The 23,926-nt window shown below is 44.5% G+C and overlaps 1 protein-coding gene across 2 annotated transcripts in view; it reads right to left on the bottom strand.

Moving 5' to 3' along the window:
- Positions 1-525: 525 nt before the first annotated feature.
- Positions 526-23,926, bottom strand: part of LPCAT4 (lysophosphatidylcholine acyltransferase 4) — a 44,643-nt gene continuing 21,242 nt past the window's right edge. Inside the window, exons 2-14 of one of the 2 annotated variants that reach the window (XM_070727130.1) lie at positions 20,979-21,121; positions 20,648-20,863; positions 16,230-16,342; positions 15,824-15,884; positions 15,046-15,104; positions 13,515-13,549; positions 13,363-13,417; positions 11,912-11,994; positions 9,364-9,489; positions 7,522-7,660; positions 6,874-6,972; positions 4,268-4,427; positions 526-1,161 (exon numbers count right to left, since the gene is read on the bottom strand). In XM_070727130.1, the coding sequence (XP_070583231.1) occupies positions 1,004-1,161; positions 4,268-4,427; positions 6,874-6,972; positions 7,522-7,660; positions 9,364-9,489; positions 11,912-11,994; positions 13,363-13,417; positions 13,515-13,549; positions 15,046-15,104; positions 15,824-15,884; positions 16,230-16,342; positions 20,648-20,863; positions 20,979-21,117 (1,443 nt within the window). In that variant the 5' untranslated portion in view covers positions 21,118-21,121 and the 3' untranslated portion in view covers positions 526-1,003. Of the gene's footprint in view, positions 1,162-4,267; positions 4,428-6,873; positions 6,973-7,521; positions 7,661-9,363; positions 9,490-11,911; positions 11,995-13,362; positions 13,418-13,514; positions 13,550-15,045; positions 15,105-15,823; positions 15,885-16,229; positions 16,343-20,647; positions 20,869-20,978; positions 21,122-23,926 lie in introns of both variants that reach the window. The other variant, XM_070727129.1, reaches the window with a different exon arrangement.

The raw sequence follows: 23,926 nt of genomic DNA, 5'->3' as shown, positions 1-23,926 counted from the left end.
TGCAGCATGCCCACGTGATCAAAATTCAGATGCTTAATTGACTTATATTTATGACGGTTGCAATGTACCAGGGCATGTGATTCCATTTTGCGATCTTCTGACAATCAATGTCAATGCAGAAGCCAGATTCACTTAACAATCATGTTGCTAACTTTAAAAAATGCAAAATTCACTAAGCAACAGTGTCACTTAACGTGTGCAACTAATTTAACAGCTACAGTGATTCACTTAGCAACTGTGGCAGGCAAAGTCATAAAATGGGACAAAATTCACTTAACAAATGTCTTGCTTAGCGACAGAAGTTTTTATCTCAATTGTGGTCATAGTTAAGGACTACCCGTAAATGCCATATTCTCACTGGTTAGATAGTAGGGATACCGTGCAATATTTAATTTGCTTTTGCAATCTTGAGTAAGATGAAAAATCCAGACTGCAAACAGTTGTCTCCGTATCAATGCCCTCCTTTAAAAAAAAAAAGAACGATCCAGGAACCATCTTTGTTTTAAAATGTAATACATATATATATATTTATATTTATATTTATTATAGAGATATAGATGTTTATCTTATATATAAAATAGCACTTTCTTATATTTTACAAAACAGAAAATGAAACCCCCAAAACGATGCTATCTCATTCTTCGGTTCATACTTCCTCTTGACGAAAACGAAACGAAACTCAACAGCGTAAAATAAAGGATAGGAATAAATCCTAGTCCCTTGCCCTCCCCCCCACCAGAACAAAACTCTAAAGTAAACCAAGAGAAGCCCCAATCCCCCCCAAAAAACTGCGGCTGTGATTTCCCCATTTTCGTTTGCCCTGAGATGGGGAGGGGGGAAGGGGGAAATCTCGGCCCCAGTCCGCCTAACCACCCCGACAGCAGGGAGCAAGCAAGGAACGAGCTCTGTTGTGGCCAAAGGTGTGTGGCATGGCTGTGTGTTTTGTGTGTGGGTTGTCCTCATGGTTGTTGGATACACATGGCTTAATACGCAGGGGAGGGCGTCAGTCATCCTTGCTTTTGGGAGAGATGGCAGAGACACCGTTAGCGTAAGTGGAGGCTTCGGCAGGCTTGGGGAGAGCGCAGGCTGGTGGGGGGCGCAGGTACGTGCTGAACAGACGGGCATAGTCGGGGTGATGGTGACAGAAGTCCTGGAATTGACCTGGTTACAGAAAAGAAGAAAACAAATTGGTGGTCATAATAAAAGGGATTCCAAAGACGGCATCACAGAAGATAAGTCTTTCTTGAAACAAACATGACTTCAGATCAGGGTTCCATAACTTTTGGATCACGGCCAGAACATGGAGATATGTGTGCACACACACACCACACTTGTACTGGCATCACTGTGAACACTGAATGGGTCCTAGTGTCAAAGCAAGTCCAACCTGGACACTACTGTCACCACAAGCATCACACTGGGTGCTTGCGGTTGCTTTTGTGCACGCAAATGCGTGCATAAAGGTACCTCATGCACCCCCTTCTACCCAGAAAAATGCTTTAGATGACCACAAGAATGTCCCAAAGGTGTTATTCCAAAAGGTAACTGGACATTCTTGGTAGATTTTTCCCCCTTTAAAAACATTTTGCTCTTCATCCAAAAAGCCTTTTGACCTCTGACTGACTGGTGAGAAATGAAAGGATTTATATTATTTGCAGTCATCTGGTCCTTAGCTCTCATTGAGGCCACTTGGGGCTCCATCTGTACCCACAGGATCACCTGAATCAGAGTGCAAATGGATATGGAAGATAGGAGATAAGTGGTGGTGTATACTGTTAAAAGAGGGCTGGAATAAAATGTTCCCGACTCTGCTCATCAGTCGTCGGAGATCCAGTTGCGAAGGGAATGTGAGACTCCACCCACCTACCCAAATGCCTCCATTTGGGTTCTTTTATCCTCTGCACATGCACACGTTTTGCACATGGGGAGGATGAAAAATGGCCCAACAGGCCTACCAAACTTCTGGTAGGTTCGCTGAGTCCACTTTTTGCCACCCACAAGTTCGGGAGGCTTTCCTGAAGCCTGAGGAGGGTGAAAATGCCTCTCCTCCTGTCCTTTGAAAGGCTGAAAAATCAGCTGGCCAGCACATACATGTGCACTGGTGCTGATTAGGGCAATGCTTTGTGTGCCTTCAGATATGGCTCCATGTGTACCATAATTTCACCATCACGGACCTATATGACTGAGAATCTCCAAAGTCTTATGAGCACCAGAATGCTCTGCAGTATCTATCATAAGCGGCTTACCACTGCACCATTTTTCTAAGATGTGTTTTTGACTTCCTAGCCTAGAAGGTATTCTGTGATTTTCTCTTCCAAGGACCAAGAAGGCCAAACCTTGGCTCCCCCCCCCCCCTCAAGATCAGCCCAGATCATGTATGGGTTGACCCATGCAAAGATGCCACACATCCAGCTCAGCCCCTGCTGACTTCCTAGGTAGGTTTTATAGCAATAATAGAGAAGTGGGTTTGCCATTTGCCTTTTTGTTTTTCCCAGCCTACCCTATGGCCCTGAGACATGGGAGTAGTCATCTGCCCAACAACTAGCCAGGTGTAACTTGGCCCTGCTATTTTTTCGAGATCAGCCAAATTCAATTAGTTGCTGCTGTTCCCTTAGGCCCAAAGCCAGCTGTGTTGACTTTGGGCCAGCCCTTCTCTCTCAGTCCTTTGAAGAAGGCAACAGCAAACCACTCCCAAAAATGTGAAGAAAACTGCAGGATTGTTCTGCAACCACCACCTTTTATAATATGGGACCCATATTTTAAAGTTCACCTATAGACGGTCATTTCTCTCCTTATTGGATACCTTCTTTATTGCTTCCATGATTAGAGGAACAGGCAGCCAGAGGCCGCCTTTTAAACTTTAGATCTCCTACAAGCACAAGTAGTGTGGCAACGATACTTCAGGGGTTTTTAGTGCTCTCTGAGCCTGGTTGTTTTCTTGCAGGCATTCCCTTAAACTATGTCACATCTAGTCTAGCACTGTTACCTAGTTTGGGTAAGGAAATGTTTGCCAAAAACAAGCTTAGGTAGTACCAAGGACCCCTCATTTCAACTCTGAGCTACAAAAGTTTCCTTTTATGATTCTTCAATACTTTGGGTGATTGTTGAGGGTATTGAAAGACAAAATGGACTTACTAGGCTTAATAGAGGCTAAACAAGTGCATTTCTGCCCACATTTATTTATTATTATTATTATTTATTGGATTTGTATGCCACCCCTCTCCGTAGACTCGGGGCGTCTAACAACAATAATATAAAACATCATGTAAATCCAATACTAAAACTAATACTAAAACAATTAAAAAACCCTTATTTGTGAAACCAAACATACATACAAACAAACAAACATACCATGCATAAATTGTAAAGGCCTAGGGGGAAAGAATATCACAGTTCCCCCATGCCTGACGGCAGAGGTGGGTTTTAAGGAGCTTACGAAAGGCGAGGAGGGTGGGAGCAATTCTAATCTCTGGGGAGAGTTGGTTCTAGAGGGCCGGGGCCGCCACAGAGAAGGCTCTTCCCCTGGGGCCCGCCAAACAACATTGTTTTGTTGACGGGACCCGGAGAAGGCCCACTCTATGGGACCTAACCGGTCACTGGGATTCGTGCGGCAGGAGGCGGTCCCGAAGATACCCTGGTCCGGTGCCATGAAGGGCTTTATTTCCTTCTACACTGCAACTCAGACAACTATAAATGGAAGAGTTGCTATTTAAACATGGGGACATAATCTTGGAGGTCTCCACGGCCTAGAAACTTTGGTGTGGGATGGGGCGGATTTCTATTACTGCCGCTACTGGTGCACTGCACGCACAGCTTTGGTTACTTTGTGTGCATGCGTGTGCATCCCAGCCTGTTTTGCTTTTGCATGCGCAGAAGCAAAACATTGCTGAAATTTCACATGCATGTGCATCCCCTCGTGAGATTTTGCTTCCTGTGTACATGTGCATGCAAACAAGCTAACTGAAGCTGCGCACACAGTGCAACAGCCGCTACCACTGCACCATCCTTTACCGTACCAGTAGCAAATTATGGGACACATGGCGTATAAGCCCCCCCAAATTTTCTTATCCAAATTGTGCTTCCATAACATATCAGTGGCCAGAAAATAAGAGTTTTCATCTTTCCCAACTCCCCATATCCTTTCCGTCCATCGGTTTCTTCCATGACTTGCTGTGTAGATTTTGAACAACCCTTGGAAGACCTTCGACTGTACACAGTTGGGTGTTTCCTTCCCATCCTGTCTTTTCTTGTCCATGCCCCAACTCACCAAGGTTAAGCCCATCCTGGCTGTGGCCTTCGGTGCAGAGTCGGCCATAGAGTTCAGTTCCGTCCACAACTGGAGTGCCCAGCAGGAGGCGCAAAATGGCACAGAATCCATCTTGGTGCAGACAAGAAGTTCCTGTCTTGGCCTCCACCTCTGAGAATAGCTGGTTGACAGGAAAGATGCCAATGAATGCATGACTATAAATCATATCAGCATTTCACTGTAATTCAATATAAAGATGAGTTGGACAAAGGAATGAAACTGAAACACGTTTCACAAAACCTATCCAGCTCTGATGTTCACAGCTCCACTTTCTTTAAATCTACAGTTCCTGTTGATCTTTTCTTTTGACATCCAGGTTGATGTCCACCATGTGTTCCACTCTTTAGTTTCTGTGTTTACCAATTTGCCTCCTTCCATACTTTTGACCTTCTCACTGACAAAATATTCTGGATGTCAGGCTTCACTCACCACCCAGAACTGGAATCACTCCAAGAAACTCACAAGAACCCAATAAAGATAGCCCTCAACTTACAACACAGTTCAACAACACTGAAAAGAAGCAACTTATGACCATATTTCACAAGTGCCTTGTAACATCCCAATGGCCACATGACTTAAAATTCAGATACTTGGCAACTGATTCATATTTACAATGGTTGTATTATCCTGGGATCACCTTTCACGACCTTCTGACAAGCAAGTTCAATGGGGAAGTCAAAAATTCATGTAACAACTGTGTTATTAGCTTAACAATTGCAGTGATTCACTTAACAACTATGGCCAGAAAGGTTGTAAAATGGGGCAAAATCCACTTAACAACTGTCTCGTTTAGGCATAGAAATTTTGGGCTCAATTGAGGTCCTAAATTGAGGCCTATCGCTAATTTCTGACAAATGATGTTTACAAAGCTAGCAAGCTGTGAGGAAAAATGTTTAGGGACTGCTGTGTTTGAAGAACAAACTCTATTTATAAAAACAATATTCAAATCCATTTGTATTTTTTTCCTTCCTGCCCCTCCCTTTGGCATGGAAGAGCCAGATGTAGGATGCAGGGAGGGGAATTGTAATGGAAGATTTGCCAAAAATTGTACTTCACTGACACTGTGAGAGAAAGATCTTGAATTGAGCTTAGCTCCTGAAAACTTTATTAACAGATCCGTGTAATTTTCTTAACAGCAATATGAATGGGGCTTAATATCTATGGAGATTCTCAGTCATTCAGGTCACAGTTATTCCGAAGATGTTTTTTCATCCTGGCTGGCTGGGGAATTCTGGGAGTTGAAGTCCTCACACCTTTAAGATGCAATGATTGGGAAACAGGGAGTTAGTATCTGGGTGGGGAGCACCTTACATGCCAGGGCTACCCTAGAAAGTTTTTTTTTAAATCCTGAAAAAGACAATAGCAAGCCTCATGTTCCAAAGTTGCTTTTTCAAGAGGCAACTGGACTTTCTGGTTTTTCTTTGAAGATGTTTTGCTTCTTACCCAAGAAGCATTGAAGATATTTACTTCTTATCCAAGAAGCATTGAAGACATTTTGCTTCTTACCCCAAAAATGCTGAAAATGTTTCGCTTGTCATCCAAGAAACATTGAAGACGTTTCGCTTCTTATCCAAGAGGCTCTGAAGATGTTTCGCTTCTCATCCAAAAAGTGTTGAAGACGTTTTGCTTAACCAAGAAGCTCCTTCGGTGAGAAGTGAAATGTTTTCAAAGAGAAAGCAAAAAAATCCAGTTGCCTTAGGGACATGGAAATGGCTTATTAATTATTATTATTAACTGTTGGTTGGGGTTTTTTTGAGATTAAAAAAAAACTTTCTAGGTAGCCCAGGTGACCAGGTGTCCCCATCGAAGTACTAACTCTCTGTTTTTCAATCATGGCTTCTTGAAGGTATGAGGACATCAACTCTCAGAATTCCCCAGTCAGTAGGGATCCAAGCTCTTGCTAAACATCTCACCTGGCCTTCTGCAAGCTCGTTTCCTCTGCCCCTGAAAGCTAATCAGAGCCAGTGATGAAATTCTACCGTTATGCCCCAGTTTGGGTGTACAGTGGTACCTCTACTTAAGAACTTAATTCGTTCTATGACCAGGTTCCTAAGTAGAAAAGTTTGTAAGAAGAAACAATTTTTCCCGAAGGAATCAATGTAAAAGCAAATAATGCGTGCAATAGGGGAAACCACAGGGACGGTGGAGGCCCTATTTACTCCCAGGAGATTCCAAGAGAGGCCCCACGGAGGCTTCTCCCCACCTTTTCTGTTTAAAGTTTTGGAGACTCGGGCATCTAAGTTGAAAATGGTTCTTGAGAAGAGGCAAAAAAAGTCTTGAACACCCGGTTCCTATCTAGAAAAGTTCATAAGTAGAGGCGTTTGTAGGTAGAGGTACCACTGTACCAGTAGTGGCGGCTGCTGGTGGTTTGAAGAACCGGTAACGGCAGCAGTGCGAGGCTCCACCCACCCAACTGGATGCGGTCATTTTCTTGTTTTTAAACCTCTGCACATGCACAAAGCGTGCACATGTGCAAAGGGTGAAAAAGTGTGTGCGATGGTGGCGCATGCTTGCTTCTGAACCAATAGCGAAGGTAAGTAGATTTCACCGCTGTTCAGAGCCATTACCTCAAAAGCCCGAAGTGTCAGTTGCTGTGGGTCATGTTCTTTCCGTAGAGCTTCTAGGGCTAAGGTTACTTCCCGGGCATCCATGTTTCCATTGGAATCCTGGGAATTGAAGCAGGAAGTATGAAAGAGTTGCTTAAGTGCAGACAAGGCAAAGGGCTAATGAAAAAAGAAACCACTCTAGCCTATGCACACAGTACAGATAATCCTTGACTTGCAATAGTTCATACAGCGACCGTTCGAAGTTACAACGGCAGTGAAAAAAAGTGAATTATGACTGGTTTTCACACATGATTTTTCATACTTATGACCATCACAGGGTCTCCATAGTCCTGTGATTTACAATCTGATGCTTCACAACTGCTTCCTATTTACAATGGTCGCAGTGTCCCTGAGTCATATGGTCATCTTTTGTGACCTTTTTATAAGCAAGGTCAATGGGAAAGCCAGTTTTGCTAACTGGACAACTGCAGTGATTCACAACCACAAACTAGGCAAGCCAGGTTGTAAAATGGGGCAAAAATTACTTAACCCACAGAAATTCTGTTCTCTCTTGTGGTTGTAATTCGAGGACTATTTATTTATTTTATTGGATTTGTATGCCGCCCGTCTCCGAGGAATACCTGTACCCCTCTTCCTGTTCCAGCTTACCTGCTGGAAATAGATGCAGATCTTTTCCACAGCTTTAGGACAAGATAGTCCCAGCCAATGGGCAAGCTCATTTGGTCCCACCTGTCCTGAAGTGCCAAGAGGAAGCGCATCCAAGTCGCATTTGATCCCCTCCGTCAATCTGTGGATTGAGATAATTGCAAAGATGTGAAGGACTGAGGCCTTGTCAGTCCACTTAGCAGCATCAGCCACAAGAGGCCTCTTGTTGGGTGCAAAAAACCCAGGAGCTAGGATAGTGTTGGAAAATACTACGAGTTCATTTCACGTTATCTTACATAAATTTGATCCACTAATGGTCAAGGCACATTGCCACTGGATAAAAGTCAATGGAATTCACCAGGGATGGACTGAGGTTGCTTGTGGCTACATAAGGATTCTAAAATAATGACATGTTTGACCCCCACCCCCTTTCTCACCTCAGGCTCAGCCGTCTCATTTCTTACATCAACTATACTTCTGAATAAACATGTTTGTTGAATAATATGGCCCAGAAACATTTCACTTTTTATATCTATTGTGAACAGAAAAGCATTGGGGGGGGGGGGATTTGTCAATTGTGTGATGTGACCAGAACATAGGAAAAATGTCTTGGGGAAATTTGGTGGGGGCATTATTTTCTCTCAATCCCTAAACCATTTTTGAACTCAATCTTTCTTTTGGAGGATGCGGGTTTCTCCACCTAAAGAAAGGGTCTTCCTATTCTCTTTTTTGAGAGTTACTATGGTAACAAACAATCAGAATTATATCTTAGTTAATTAGTTTATTTCCAAAATATTTTGAGGTAGGAAAGAATAAAAGCAAAACATTGCTTTTGTTAGTATAGTACAATATCCAGTGATAACAGATTTTCCAGAACACTTAAACAAACAAAAATACAAATTAGCTTCACTGGAATAGAATGAATTTGCATACTCACTGGTGAGAAAAGGGTGCGGTGGGATAGGGTGTAGAAAAAATACATTTATTTATTTTACATTTTTACACTATCCTCTCAAGGCAAATCAGCAAGCATTCCTCCATTTTAGTGGAATTGCATTTGTTTTCCCCACAGCAGTAAAGCTGAACCCTGATTTACTTAACCATTATTTTCCTCAATTATCCCTATAACTGGTTCATTGGCCACCTTGAGTGATAGACTACTAAGAAAGAAAGAAAGGAGGGAGGGAGGGAGGGAGGGAGGAAAGAAGGATAAAGAGAGAGAGAAAGAAAGAAAGAAAGAAAGAAAGAGAAAGAAAGAAAGAAAGAAAAAATACAATTGATTTTTTAGTGTGCTTCATTATATTGTGGAATATAACTGGAAATTATAAACCCACCAACCTGCACAGTCTTGGTTCTTTCCCAGGTGTCATACCACTCCTAACTGATCTGCTGCTCACAGACAGACCTTGTGCCAATGATTATGCTATGCTAGTCAATTTCTGGTCCCTAACAGCAATGGTGAAATCATACCCCTACACCCCAGTTTGGCAGTGGCAGCTACTGGTGGTTTGGAGAACCAGTAGCAACGGCAGTGCTCACCCACCCAGACATCACCATTTTCTTGTTTTTAACTCTCTGTGCGTGTGCAAAGCCTTCTGTGCATGAACAGAGGGTGAAGAAGGTTGCATGACGGTGGAGTGTGAATATGCTTCCAAACTGGTAGGGAAGTTAAGTGGATTTAACCGCTGTCTAACCCCTCCTCTATCATTAGATTTCCAAGAACAGAAACAGTACCTCATCTGCTCTTCCCTAATGCCAGGAGAGGATGACCCATAATCTATCAAAAGATGCATGTCTTGTCTTGTGGCATCCAGGCTGGATGAAGGATGAGATTATTATTATTACCTGGCCTTCTGGATAGCCTTCCCCAATTCCCAGATGCGTGGCTCCAAGGCTACTCTCAAGCGCCCTACAACAGTCACTGGAAGGTTGCCCACAAATTCACAATCTGTGGCAGGGATCCCCAGGGCTCTAGTTAAAGAAGGAAACAACATAAGGACAAGAAGAGTCTTATGGGGAAACACAGATTCATCAAGCAAGAGGAGAAATATCCATGTGCACCAAGAATCAGGCTTACAGCTGCAGTAATTCTCCCTGTCAGGTATGCTTCCGTTCAAAGCCCAGGAAAGAAAAACCCCAACTCCATTTGATAGAGATGAATACTTTTACTAGACAAGAACTGATAGCGACAAAAGGCAAGCAAGTTCTGAGGCAAAAGGCACATTACTTGCGGGACCGCCTCTTGCCGCATGAGTCCCAGTGACCGGTGAGGTCTCACAGAGTCGGCCTTCTCCAGGCCCCATCAACTAGATAATGTCGCATGGCGGGGTCTAGGAGAAGAGCCTTCTCTGGGAGCACTGGCCTTCTAGAATCAGCTCCCCCCAGAGATTCATACAGCCCCCACCCTCCTCGCCTTCCGTAAGAACTTGAAAACCCATCAATGCCACCAGGTTTGGGGCCATTGGCCTCCTGACCAAACGAATGTAGTGTATGTCTTTTGTGTCAATGACAATGACTGCTTTTAATACTATTGAGGTTTTAGATTAATTGTTTTAAATTAATTGGATTATTTATTTATTTATTTATTTATTACTTAGATTTGTATGCCGCCCCTCTCCGAAGACTCGGGGCAGCTCACAACATGTAAAAACAAATCATAAGCAATCAGGCAAATTTAAAATATTTAAATATTTAAAAAATCCCATATGCTAACAGTCACACACACAGACATACCATGCATAAATTAAACGTGCCCAGGGAGAGATGTTTCAGTTCCCCCATGCCTGACGGCAAAGGTGGGTTTTAAGGAGTTTACGGAAGGCAGGAAGAGTAGGGGCAGTTCTAATCTCCGGGGGGAATTGGTTCCAGAGGGCCGGGGCCGCCACAGAGAAGGCTCTTCCCCTGGGGCCCGCCAACCGACATTGTTTAGTTGACGGGACCCGGAGAAGGCCCACTCTGTGGGACCTAATCGGTCGCTGGGATTCGTGCGGCAGGAGGCGGTCTCGGAGATATTCTGGTCCGATGCCATGAAGGGCTTTAAAGGTCATAACCAACACTTTGAATTGTGACCGGAAATTGATCGGCAACCAATGCAGACTGCGGAGTGATGGTGAAACATGGGCATACCTAGGTAGGCCCATGACTGCTCTCGCAGCTGCATTTTGCACGATCTGAAGTTTCCGAACACTTTTCAAAGGTAGCCCCATGTAGAGAGCATTATGATGTTGCATTGTTTTTTATATGTTGTAAGCCGCCACAAATCCTCGGAGAGAGGTGGCATATAGTAAATCCAATTAAATAAATAAATAAAATAAATAAAATGCATACACAAAGAATCCCAAAACCCTCCCTCATAACCCCTCAGGGCAATTCATCCAATCCCCATGTCCCAAGTAGTCAGGTGAGTCCACCAATCCTTGAGCAGGCAATAAACATGTCCACGATGCCTGGCAGTCCATGATGAGTATTATCCTCCCTAGCATTCTAATCAAACACAAGGACAGCAACCTCCAGCATGCTTCCCCCCCTCCACCACTACCCAACCTCTTCCCTCTTGTTTCTATGACAGCCAAAGCAAGCAGGCAAAGTGGAGGCTGACACTCCCATTATACCAGGGGTGGGCTGCTGGGGTTTGCATGGATTGAGGAGAACCTCTAGCTAAGATTCTGTGCAGTTCAAAGACCCCCACAAATCCCACTCCTGCTGGCCCCGCCTAGCCCTCCTCTCCCAGGGGTCTCCAAGCTTTTTGCACTGTTTTGGAGGGAAGGGAAGGGCACATGCAGAGGCTCAGGGAGGGTGAAAAACGTGCCTACGGGAAGTTTTGGAAACAGGCCTGTTTCCAGCCTACAGAGAGCCTCTGGAGTGGCTGTTTTCACTTTCCTAGAGGCTCAAGGAAAGCCTCCAGAGCCCGGGAATGTCACACACACCCCTCTGCCATGGTGCAGGAGGCCATCTAGGCAATGCCCACCATGGCCACACCCACCCAGAAATCGGGCAGATAACCCCTTGCTAAATTTTTTTGAAGCATTGCACCTCAGTATATTTTCCAGAGAATAAATTTTGACTTCTAGTCTCTTGCTGATATCATCGGGGACTTAGCATCGTAGAGATCAGATTCAAAGCCTACCAAGATGGGGAAACCTTTGCATTGATGGGTTTTGCCATAAATGTTAATGAACTGGCCAACTTTCTAGTCTGGTCAACTTATCAAGTGCTCTGGGCTTTCTCTACTATGAATTCCGTTTTTTCCAGGCACCTTCTCAAGTCTTCTGAGCTCACTTTCAGCAGCACACAAAAACTGGATCCCAAAACCAGTCACAACATCTGCTGACTATTTCTTATCCTCCCGTTACACCCCAAATTCCCCCGTTTACAAAAAGCATCTCCAACTCACTTGGCCATCACTTTCTGGACATTGTTAGCATATAGTGCGGGGTTCACAGCCTCCTCAGGGCTGGGTTGATAAACTGGGAGAAACTGGGAAGGAAGAGAAAAATCAGAATTAAGAAAAATTTAATTTCTGAAGAACTGAGCTATAATATGCAAAAGCTGGGATTCTCAAGACAATGGCATCAACTCAGCGAAGGCCCACCATCTTTGGCACTACTGGTGCGCCCTTCACGACCGTTGTGGATGCATGCGTGCCCGGTGGTGCAAGTTCTGGTTTCTGCACATGCACAGCAAGCCAAATCTTGTGTGAAGACGCACAAGCGAGATTTCAATGATTTTTGCCGACATTTTTGTTTCCGCGCATGCGCAGAAGCAAAAAATTTGGCAAAAATCACCGAAATCTTGCTCATACAAGCATCTTCAAATGATATTTTGCTTGCTGCACATGCACAGAAGCCAAATCTCGCACAGGGGCATACATGCCTCTGTTGTAAGCCGTCCTGAGTCTTTGGAGAGGGGCGGCATATAAATGCAATAGATAAATAAATATCCTGAAAAATTGCTACTGGAACGTAGCTCCTTGCCGTTCTGTTAGCAGGCCATCAGTGCATCAACTTTAGAGAGATTGTAAGCCAATCTAATGATTAGAACCTGAGTGCTCAAATCTACATGAAATGGTAATTTTTAATAGGGCAGAAAGAAGAAATTTCCCATCCATCGTTTTTGAGAGTGGGCCCCCATTCAAAGCCAAAGTGTGATCCGATCTCCAGAAAAAAAAAGTTGAAAGAAAATTGAGCTGTTTGCCTAATCCGTTATCATACTGAACATTGTGGGTTCAGGACAAAACCTTAAAATGTTACTGTGCTCCTCAACAAATAATGCTGTCTATCATTTATCCTTTTTGTGGCTATTCAAATAGTGTGACTTAATCAACTGAAAAAGAGTCCAAGCACCTATTTGAAAACTTATTTTGGTCGGTAAGCCACTCCCAACTAGTCACATGACCTTTAAGCCAACCTCGGTCACATGATTGTCAAATCACTCCCACCTGGTCACATGGCCAGCAAACCACTCCTACCCAGTTAAATGACCATCAAGCCATGCCCAGAGTGTGGCAGTAAAAGGTTTGGCAGCCCATCACTGCCTGCAGGGTGCTCCTGGGACTCCCAAGCCCTCTGTGCACCCCGTTTTTCATAAAAATGGGTGAAAATGGGCCCTTTTTTGCAAAAAATAAAAAAGGGGGTGGTTGAGGATTTGGGAGACCTGCAGAGTCAGGACTGGGGAGGACAAAACTTTTTTTCTTACCTACCTCTTCAAAATTTTGGTGTTTCTTATAGTCCGAAAAATATGGTAATACAGTACTTTATACAAAATACAGTTCAGTGCTGTGAGGCAGAAAAGGCACCAAGGGAGTCACCCCAAGAGGAATAATGACAACCTCCCCTCTCTTCTTACCTCTACTTCTACAGTCGTGCAAGGCTGGGATGCAGTCAACCAGATGACTTTTAACCTGGAAAAAGAAATGGAAGATGACTCAGGCCTGCTCTCACTGACATGGGGAATACATATAACCAGCCACTAGTATAAAACCATTATTAGGAACTTACACTCCGGGTCCTCTCCATGCCCAAGTAGTTGAATCCTGTAAAAAAAGGGGGGGAGGGGGGAGATATTTGGTTTTATCCAACAAAGTGGCATGGTCCATAAAGGGTCACAATAATATAATGAGTCCATAATGGTCCATAATAGAGATCCATATAATCCATAAGAAGGTCCCACACCCATTTGCACTACTTTGATGATCCTGAAGACACAGGAAAAAAATCCAAGGGCTCTTTAGTTGCTTCTCTACTGCCATTTTTATAAGCACTAATAAATTAGATAGTGTGTTCTGACCCAGCTCCCCAAAAATGAGAAAATTTATTCTGAAATTAACTCAAAGATTCCTTTAATTAGGAGTGACTAATCTCTGTCTGTCCAGCTGGAAGGTGAATAGTTGTCTGCCACATCTATTAATCTCTGCCCCCTAACTTTTATCCCCAAAGCTAGGGTGGGGTGGCTAGCAGTGGTGGCTCTTCTTTCCCAAGGATCAGCCCACAGATTCCTACTGTTCTCTTCCTTTTTGTGCATCCGTGCATCAGGCACTGGATCCAGCTGTTTCTCTTCCTCATCAGCCACCTCCATACCTGGGTGCTGTTGACTCTCCATCTGAGGGCTCACTGGCAACCCAGGCTCTGCTTCTCTCTCTCTCTCTCTCTCTCTCTCTCTCTCCCTCCCTCCATCCCTCCCTCCCCACCCTCTCTCTGCCTCTCTGCCATCTACACTCCCTATTTCCCATTGGACTTCTCAGGTTGCCTTGATGCTGACCCTAACTCCCATATCTCCATCTCCTCTGATTTGATTGCTGAAGCGGCCGACAGACTTTAATACACTGATCTAACCTAATATCTATTCCAAGTCATCCAGGTCATGGATGTCCTAAAGGTGCTTTTTCATGAGGCAACTGGACTTTCTAGTCTTCAAAGAAAAACCAGAAAGTCCAGTTGCCTCTATAAAATCACCTTTCGGATTTGTAGTTTAACATTTACTTAGAAAAACAGCTTCAAAAATACAGACAAAAATACAGGCATACAGAAACAGTAAAATAAAAAATGGCGGCATCCGGACAGATGGGTGGAGCTTCGGGCTCCCTTCACGACCAGCTCTCTATGACCAACAGGCATGAGCGAACTGGGAGCATTTCACCCACCCGGTTTGATTAGAGAGATGTTGAGGCTACTTGGAGGTGTGTCTCTGTCCTTGGGGTCACTTCAGTAGTGCAAATGGGTGTAGAATATTCTTAGAATTACTGAAGGGACTGTGTTGTGTAACCGTGCTTTCTGCTGGAGGTTTTATACCCTGGGTTGAACACAAGGGCACTGCTGTTGGGGATAACCAGGACCTGGATGGCTGAGAATCTCCACAGACAAAAACAGCAGTGGTTCACTTAGTAGCTGTGGTTGTAAAATTGGGCACAACTCGTTTAACAACCATCTTGTTTAACAACAAAATTTCTGATACTAACTGCAGCTGTAAGTTGAAAACCACCTGTAATTATTACATTGCTAAGACTCTCTCCTAAAGCTTGTGGAAACTCACCACAGAGTTGGGGTAGCGAATGAGGACCGGCTGAATGGGAACACCAGATATGAAGGCACCTGAGAACATAAAGCAAACATGTTCAAGATTGACTCATCTGTCCTGAGGGCTGAAAGGGTGGTGGGGTGGCTCAGTGATTAAGAGGCTGGGTTTATTGGTTGGAAAGCTGGCAACCCAGGTTTGAAACCTGAGCACTATGTGACAGGATGAACTCCCATCCTCACTCCTGCTCCTACCTAGCTAGCAATTTGAAAGCATGCAAACACGAGTAGATAAATAGGTACCACTTCGTCAGGAAGGAAACTGCGCTCCATGACATCATACTGGTCGTGGAAATGTCTTCGGATAACACTGGCTCAATGGCCTTGAAATGGAGATGAGCATCGCCCTTTACAGTTGCCAATGACTAGCGGAGTAAAATCCACAGGGATTTTACCTTTTTTTCCATCTGAGTGCTGAAGATGAATCTAAGGTATGTATATTTTAAGGCTGAAGAGTGAGATACTCACACACCCAATCAAAACTCAGAGAGAAAGTCGTCACCCTTCCCCTGCCCAGAATGTTCAAAAGAGATTAGACTTAATTGAATTGGCTATCCTGTGGACTTTTCAAAGCAGGTAATGAAAGTCCCTAATTGGTAGCCTCTTGTGTCAATCATAAAGAGTTGTCTTTTTTGATTGGTTAGTTGAAGGCAGGGCAATCTCGGATGCTAGTTAATTGGATTGGTAAACCAATCCATTGTTTCATACCCATTAGAACAGACTTGCTGATGTCTTACCTGGTTTAAACTTCAGTAAGGCTTTTTTGTTTGAGCAGGTCCCCTCGGGATAGAAAAGCACCTGAATAAAGAGGTCACACAAATCAAGAGAGTACCTCCAAATCGTTTAATCCACATAATTCCCCTACCGGTTCATCCAGCACTGAAAATATGAGTGAGAGTGCATGCACACTCACTTCAGTCATGCGTGAGGCATTCTGTGCATGTGCTTTGCTCATGTGCACGGCTTGAAAATGTGGATAAATAGGACAGCATAGCATCGGGGTGGGTTGGTGGGTCCCCTCCACCACAGATCACTACAGTTCGCCCGAACTGGTCCAAACTGGCTGAATACCACCACTGCTTTAACCCTCCCAAATTATCAAGAGGAGCTAACTTAATGGATTGGGTCCTCAGTTTTTTTTACCTGTGGCCATTTCCCCCGGGATGTTGCTCGTTTCTTCACTTCTTCCACCACCTTCTTGCGAGAGGCCGGATCGTGGCGGGAAACCAGGATGGCCTGATTGAATCTCAGCAGAGCTGGAGAGGATGAGCACAGGTAGAAGAAAGGAACAAGTGGATGCAACACTTTGGCCTGATTCACCGAGGCAACTGGCCTGAGAAATGTTTTCCCAAAATAATATAACGTATAACAATTTGTTTAGTGACAGTTACAAAGGCACTGAAAAAGTGACTTATGACTGTTTTTCACACAAATGACCGTTGTAGCATCCCCCATGATCATGTGATCAAAATTCAGATGCTTGACAAACTGGCTCATATTTATGACAGTTGCAATGTCCGGGGGTCGTGTGATCCCCTTTTGCGATCTTCTGTAAAGCCAAGTCAGTGGCAAAGCCAGATCCATTTATTTTATTTTATTTTATTATTTTATTTTATTATTATTTTATTATTTTATTTTATTTTATTTATTTTATTTATTATTTTATTTTATTTTATTTTATTATTATTTTATTTTATTTTATTTTATTTTATTTTATTTTACAGTGATACCTTGTCTTACAAACTTAATTGGTTCCGGGATGAGGTTCTTAAGGTGAAAAGTTTGTAAGATGAAACAATGTTTCCCATAGGAATCAATGGAAAAGTGATTAATGTGTGCAAGCCCAAAATTCACCCCTTTTGCCAGCCGAAGTGCCCGTTTTTGCGCTGCTGGGATTCCCCTGAGGCTCGCCTCCCACCTCCGGACCTCTGTGTTTTTGCGATGCTGCGATTTCACTGAGGCTACCCTCGCTGGGAAACCCCACCTCCGGACTTCCGTTGCCAGTGAAGCACACGTTTTTTGCACTGCAGGGATTCCCCTGCAGCATCACAAAAAGTCCGGAGGTGGGGTTTCCCATGGAGGGGAGTCTCAGGGGAATCCCAGTAGTGCAAAAACGGGTGCTTTGCTGGCAACGGAAGTCCGGAGGCGGGGCATCCCAGCGGCGGCAGTGGGTTTGTAAGGTGAAAATAGTTTGTAAGAAGAGGCAAAAAAATCTTAAACCTCGGGTTTATATTTCGAAAAGTTTGTATGATGAGGCATTTGTAAGATGAGGTATCACTGTATTTTATTTTATTTTATTTGTTTGTTTGTTTATTTATTTATTTGGATTTGTATGCCGCCTCTCTCCGAGGACTTGGACCGTCTCACAGCATGTACAGAAAAATAAGAAACAATAATAGCAATCCAATTAATACATTAAAATCAGTCTTTAAAATTCTAATTAAAAAAACCCATCAATATCATTCATTCAACAATCAAACTAAAGCATTCATTGGTCAGGGGGGAAGATCTAAGGAACCCGAGGCCTGGCGGCAAAGATGAGTTTTTAAACTCTTCCGGAAGGCGAGGAGGGTGCGGGCAGTGTGAATCTCCGGAGGGAACTGATTCCAGAGGGCCGCCCCCCCCTCCCCACAGAGAGGCTCTTCCCCTAGGTCCCACCAGCCAACATTGGGATTCGTGCGGCAGAAGGTGGTCTCGGAAATAGTCTGGTCCTATGCCATGTAGGGCTTTATAGTAATTTAACATTACTAACTTAACAACATGCACTTGACAACTACCGTGTTTCCCCGATAGTAAGACCCCCCCGATTGTAAGACATATGGGGGGTTTCAGGGGGGTCGGCTAATATAAGCCATACCCCGAAAGTAAGACATATGTCTTACTTTCGGGGAAACACGGTACTAAAAGCGAGGGAGGCGTTGGAGCAGTTCGCGGCGCCCTGGCGGCGGTTCCCTCTGTTTTGACGGCGCTGGTCCGCTCGCTCGTCCCCGCAACCGACCCGTTTCCCCGACACGCGTCTGGAGGGGAGGAGCCGCTCTGCGCAGTTGGGCAGCCCTGCCTGCCGGAAAGGAGGCGGGCGAAGGAGGGCGCAGCTCCGGCCGCCCGCTCGGCTCGCTTCTACAACTTCGGACCAGCGCCGTCCTTCGCCTCGCATTTCCGGGTTGGCGAGCCTGGATTGTTTTTCCTGCGAGCGCTGGTCCCCGCTAAGCCTTCTGTGCCTGACTCGGTGAAGCGAGAGGGAAGAAGGAGAAGCGCAAGTGGATGCGGAGCGAAGGACGGATAAATGCCTCCCGGGCGCTCTGCATCCACTTGCGCTTCTCCTTCTTCCCTCTCGCCGAAGTTGTAGAAGCGAGCCGAGCGGGCGGCCGGAGCTGCGCCCTCCTTCGCCCGCCTCCTTTCCGGCAGGCAGGGCTGCCCAACTGCGCAGAGCGGCTCCTCCCCTCCAGACGCGTGTCAGGTTAGCGGGTCGGTTGCGGGGACGAGCGAGCGGACCAGCGCCGTCAAAGCGGAGGGAATCGCCGCCAGGGCTGCTGCCGCGCTGCCGAGCAGATCAGCTGCTGGGCAGCCGAAGAAACCTTCCCTGGGTCTTCCCGACTTCACCCTGTCAATTTGGTGAGTGGAGGCGGGAAACGGCGGGGGGGGGGGGTATGTAAGACATACCCCGAAAGTAAGACCTAGTGGGGCTTTTGGGGGTAAAAAGAAAGTAAGACACTGTCTTACTATCGGGGAAACACGGTATTAAGGATTCCCTTAATAGTTATGATGAGCAAGGTCTTAAAATGGGATAAAATTCACTTAATGGCAGAAATTTTGGACGTAAGTCAAGGATTACTGTAAGGCACTTGCTTTATGAGATCCAAAGCTGTCAAGGGAATGAATGCTTTATAAATTCATAAACTCCCACTGGATCAGTCCAAAGATTCATCTCATTTTCGCAAATGAGAGTCTTAAAATCAGTACAAGATAGTGACAGTTTTAGAGCAAGCAAATCAGGGTGACCAAAATCAAAGACACGAAAGATTTGCTATTATTTCATAGTGGCAAAGACATACAGATACAGTGGTACCTCTACTTATGAACTTAATTTGTTACGTGACCAGGTTCTTAAATAGAAACCTTTGTAAGAAGAAGCAATTTTCCCCATAAGAATCAATGTAAAAGCAAATAATGTGTGCGATTGGGGTAACCAAAGGGAGGCTGGAGGCCCTGTTTCCGCCCAGGAGATTCCTACAGAGGCCCCACAAAGGCTTCTCCCTTCCTTTTCTGGCCCTGTTTCCTCCCAGGAGATTCCTAGAGAGGCCCCACAAAAGCTTCTCCCTGCCTTTTCGGGCCCTGTTTCCTCCCAGGAGATTCCTACAGAGGCCTCACAATGGCTTCTCCCTTCCTTTTCTGGTTACAGTTTTGGAGGCTTGGGTTTGTAAATGAAAAATGGTTCTTGAGAAGAGGCAAAAAAAAGTCTTGAACACCTGGTTCTTATCTAGAAAAGTTTGTAAGTAGAGGCATTCTTAGGTAGAGGTACCACTGTATGCCAACCCTTTGTTGCCATCTAACAATCAGTTAGATGTTTGCATCCCTCATATGGAAGTAAAAATCTAAATCCGCAAAGGCTATTCTTTTAGGCATTTGATTGTGAAATCAAGCTTCACTCCAAGAGCAGGGGAGTTCTGTTGAAAGGAATGAGAAGGAACTACCTATTTTGGAAGAATAATTTAATTTAATTGATACAAAGTCTGAAGAGTTCCTTCCTTCTTCGTCTCCCTCCTTGAGCACTGATGATGTTACCTAGTTTGGGTAATGAAACATCTGCCAGAAAACAACCAAGCTCAGAGAGCACAAAGGAGCCCTCAGTTCCTTCCTACTTCATCTCACTGAAGTCCAATATTTTAAGTACTGTATATATATATATTTTCACTTCACAAAGCTGAGGCGATTGAGAAGGGATATTACTGAGGGGAAAAAGTATGCATGATGTGGATACAGGAGATTCAGGAAACAAGGAAAAGCTTTTTCACCCTCTGTCTAGAATAGTGCTGGTGAACCTATGGCATGTGTGCCACAAGTAACACATGGAGCCATATCGTATGAGCTTTGGACTAGTGCGCATGTGCGCGCCAGCCAACTGATTTTTGGGCCTTCTGGGCCCACTGGGAGTTGGAAAACAGGCTGTTTCCAGTCTCCGGAGGAGATGGGGAAGGCCTGTTTTTTGCTCTCCCCAGGCTGCAGAATCTTTCTAGGGGCCTGGGAAGGACAAAAACGCCCTTCTCCCCTCCGCCTTGAGGCACTCTGGAGGCTGGAAATGACCCGTTTGCCAACCAACTTTTCATATTTCGCTTGATAACATTGAAATATACTGTGAATCAGGAAAGACAAAGGGAAATTTTTAACATGGAGAGGATCAATCTAGGAGAAATTTCATGATAGAACAGTGGACAGCTTTCCTTCAAAATTTGAGGGTCTAAGATGCCTTTCCACACAATCTTAGCGAGAAGTTCTCCCGAACCCCTGAGGGCCCCCAGCAGCCCACCCCTGCCCCCATCCTCAGCGATGTTAAGCAGCCTTACCTCCAATGACCGGCACATGGAGATTCTCTGTGCGCGACACCACCTTGGGAAGATCACAGGGGAGCAAAATAATGGGGTCGAAGAAGGTGGAGTGAGGAGCAGCCACCAAGATGGGTGCTTCGAGCCGGGATGCCCTCTGACCTCGCACCCGGATCCGCATGAACCCAAGCAAGAAAAACATCAGGCGACTCAGCCAGTAGACCGAACCATGAGAAACTGTGCTAAAAAGGGATGAGAAAGAAGAAGGGCAAAAAAGGAGGAGGCATTAAGAAGGCCGCAGGCAAAGAATCCAAAGTAGAGCTGAAACGGATCACCCTCTCTCATTACTTACTTTCTCCATCCGGAACAAGGTTCTTGCAAGGTTTCCTCAGGCAGTCCCACCACTTGGAGCAAGGCGAAGGGCCAGATAAGGAAGAGGACCACAAAGGCCAACGCGACTCGGATTGGGGCCAGAATAACCCCCAGCACATAGAACTGCAAGGAAAAGAAATTCATTGGTAGGCATGTGGTAAGGATGCATCCCAGGGGTGGTATTCACTTACCTTCACTACCAGTTCGTAAATGTGAGCATGCGCATAGCGTTCTGTGCATAGCAGAGCCTCAATAACATCGGATGACATTACATCCAGGCAGGTGGGCTGCGCCACCCGCAAATGCCCCTACTTCTTCACCTGACTGTATAGAACCAGCTGAATACCACCAGTGGTGGGTTCCTACCATTAAGAACATAAGAAGAGCCATGCTGAATCAGGCCAAAGCCTATCGAATCCAGCATTCTGTGTCACACAGTAGCCCACCAATTGTCCATAGGGATCTTGAGCAGAAAGAGAAGATAAGACCCTCCCTTTCCCTTGACCCCCAACAAATAGTACTCAAGGGAATCCTTCCTGCCTCAACCAACATAGAGGCGGCACATGGACATCGATTTCAATAACCACCGATACACTTGGCATCCATGAATCTGTCTAAGGTTCCTACCGTTGCAGTCCAGAGAGTCATAACAGTAGGAACCTACTGATGATGCAATTTTCAGCTATTTTTTTTCCAGTATCTCCTGAGAAGGAGCTTCTCAGCTGTGCTTCAGACAAAGTATAAAGGTCAGCATTAAGACAAAGGCAAGCGGGAGGGCTTTTCCCGACATGGAAACACTGGAAAAAAATTACCAAAAATTGCATCATCGGCACTCTGGATCGCACCAGTTGCCAAGTATCTGAATTTTGATCATGAGACCACAGGGATCGTATAGTGGTTGTAAGTGTGAAAAATGTGGGGGGTTTTCAGTGCCATTGTTACTTCAAATAGTCACTAAATAAACTGCTATAAGTCAAGGATTACTGCTATAAGTCAAGGATGTCAGCCTTCACTTTGCCACTTTGCCTGTTTGGGTTGGCTGTCATCATAACAGGAGGTGGGGGACTAGGTATTTGGGTGAGGGGGCTGAGCATGCTTGTGGTTGTTCTCTTTGAGGGTAAACAGAGTGCTAGGTAGGAAAGTTCTCATCACTGTCTGCCTGGTACAGCCATGCACCATCGAGATGTTTACAGCCTGCTCAAGATCAACTGGCTTCCATGGACCAGATATGGAAGACCAAACTACCAAGACACCCACCTGATATCTTGGGACATGAGAATTAGATGAATTGTCCAGGGGGTGGAATTATAAGGGAGGGTTTTGGGATTCTTTGTACATGCATTTTACGGGCCTTTTGCCTCAGAACTTGCTTTCCTTTTGTTGTTATCACTTCTTGTCTAGTAAAAGTACTTGTCTCTATCAAATGGAGTTGAGGTTTTTCTTTCCTGGACTTTGAATGGAAGAACACCTGACATTATACAACATCGTAGGCAGTGTTCCCTCTAATTTTTGGGGGGTGGGTGGGCGGAAAAGTATAGTGTCTGAGCGGCAGTCCCTGCGGGACTGGGCAGCACAGAAATAATAAATAAATAAATAAATAAATAAATAAATAAATAAATAAATAAATAAATAAATAAATAAACAAACAAACAAACAAACAAATAAATAAAAAACCCACCCTGTTTTGCCTCAGAGAATTTCAAAATAAAATACTGTACTGTGTGTCTATAACAGTGAGCTCATAATAGGGCAACTCTATCAATATCAAAATACCACTTAAATAGTTGAGCTAGTTTCAAACTAGATTTTGATTTTCTTTCTCTCTTCCTTACTCCCATTCTTTTTCTTTCTCTTTTCCTTCCTCTCTTTTTTCTATCTGTTTCTCTCTCTTCCTCTCTTCCTCTCTCTCTCCTTCCCTCTCGGCTTCTGGGCAGGTTTGGAAAACTCTGAGTTGATGATGATTTTTAAGTGAGCGATTGCTCACTGCTTAGCTTAGAGGGAACTATGGTCGTAGGACTACCTAAGAGTTGTGGTGCCACAGTTGTTAGAATGCGCTACTGCAGACTAACTCACTGCTCACTCCAGGAGTTTGATTCTCACAAGGTTGACTCAGCTGTCCATCTTTCTGAGATAGGTAAAATGGGTCCCAGATTGTTGGGGGCAATACTCTGTAAACCACTTAGAGAGGGCTGTGAAAGCTCTGTGAAGTGGTATATAAGTCTAAGGGCAATTTCAATACTATAACTATATATCGATGTGTCTTGGAGGGGTATCTCTGCTCTAAATATTTTTATCCACAAGGGTGCACAATTAAAAAAGAAGAATTACAAACTCAGAAAAGGCAGACTCGGTAATTGAGCATTACAATAATTAAGCAAGGGCTTCCCGACCTCATATCTCATTACACATTTTGCAAATTATTGTAGGAAGAATGCTACAGAAGCCAAATAAATAAGCAAACAATTATACAAATAAAAGGAAATAATAATAATAAAAAAAATATGTCTAGAGTCATACATAAATCAGTTTGAAGTGAGACAGTGAGATTTAGTCCTGCCTTGGCATGAGAGCTAGGTGGTTGACTTTGGGTCAATCACTAGGAGACAGTGAATTCCAATCTTGCCTTGGCATGAAAGCTGGCTGGGATACTGGATCAATCACCAGGAGTCTGGAAGTTCTAGTCCTTCCTTAGACATGAAAGCTGGCTGGCTGACTTTCGACCAGTCTCTCTTTCTCTCAGCCCAATCTACCTCGCAGGGTTGTTGTTGTTTATGAGGAAAATAAGAGGAGGAAGGAATACTACTATATTCAACACCTTGAGTTACATATAAAGTAATAAAAGTGAGCTAAAACTCTAATAAGTCTATCAATCTCATTATGTCTACTTAGCCTTAAGCCCATTGCTTTAAGGGAACATCAGTTTGTACG

Source organism: Erythrolamprus reginae, chromosome Z (assembly GCF_031021105.1).
Source record: "Erythrolamprus reginae isolate rEryReg1 chromosome Z, rEryReg1.hap1, whole genome shotgun sequence".
Classification (NCBI taxonomy): Eukaryota; Metazoa; Chordata; class Lepidosauria; order Squamata; family Dipsadidae; genus Erythrolamprus; species Erythrolamprus reginae.
This window is presented reverse-complemented; position numbering and strand designations above follow the sequence as displayed.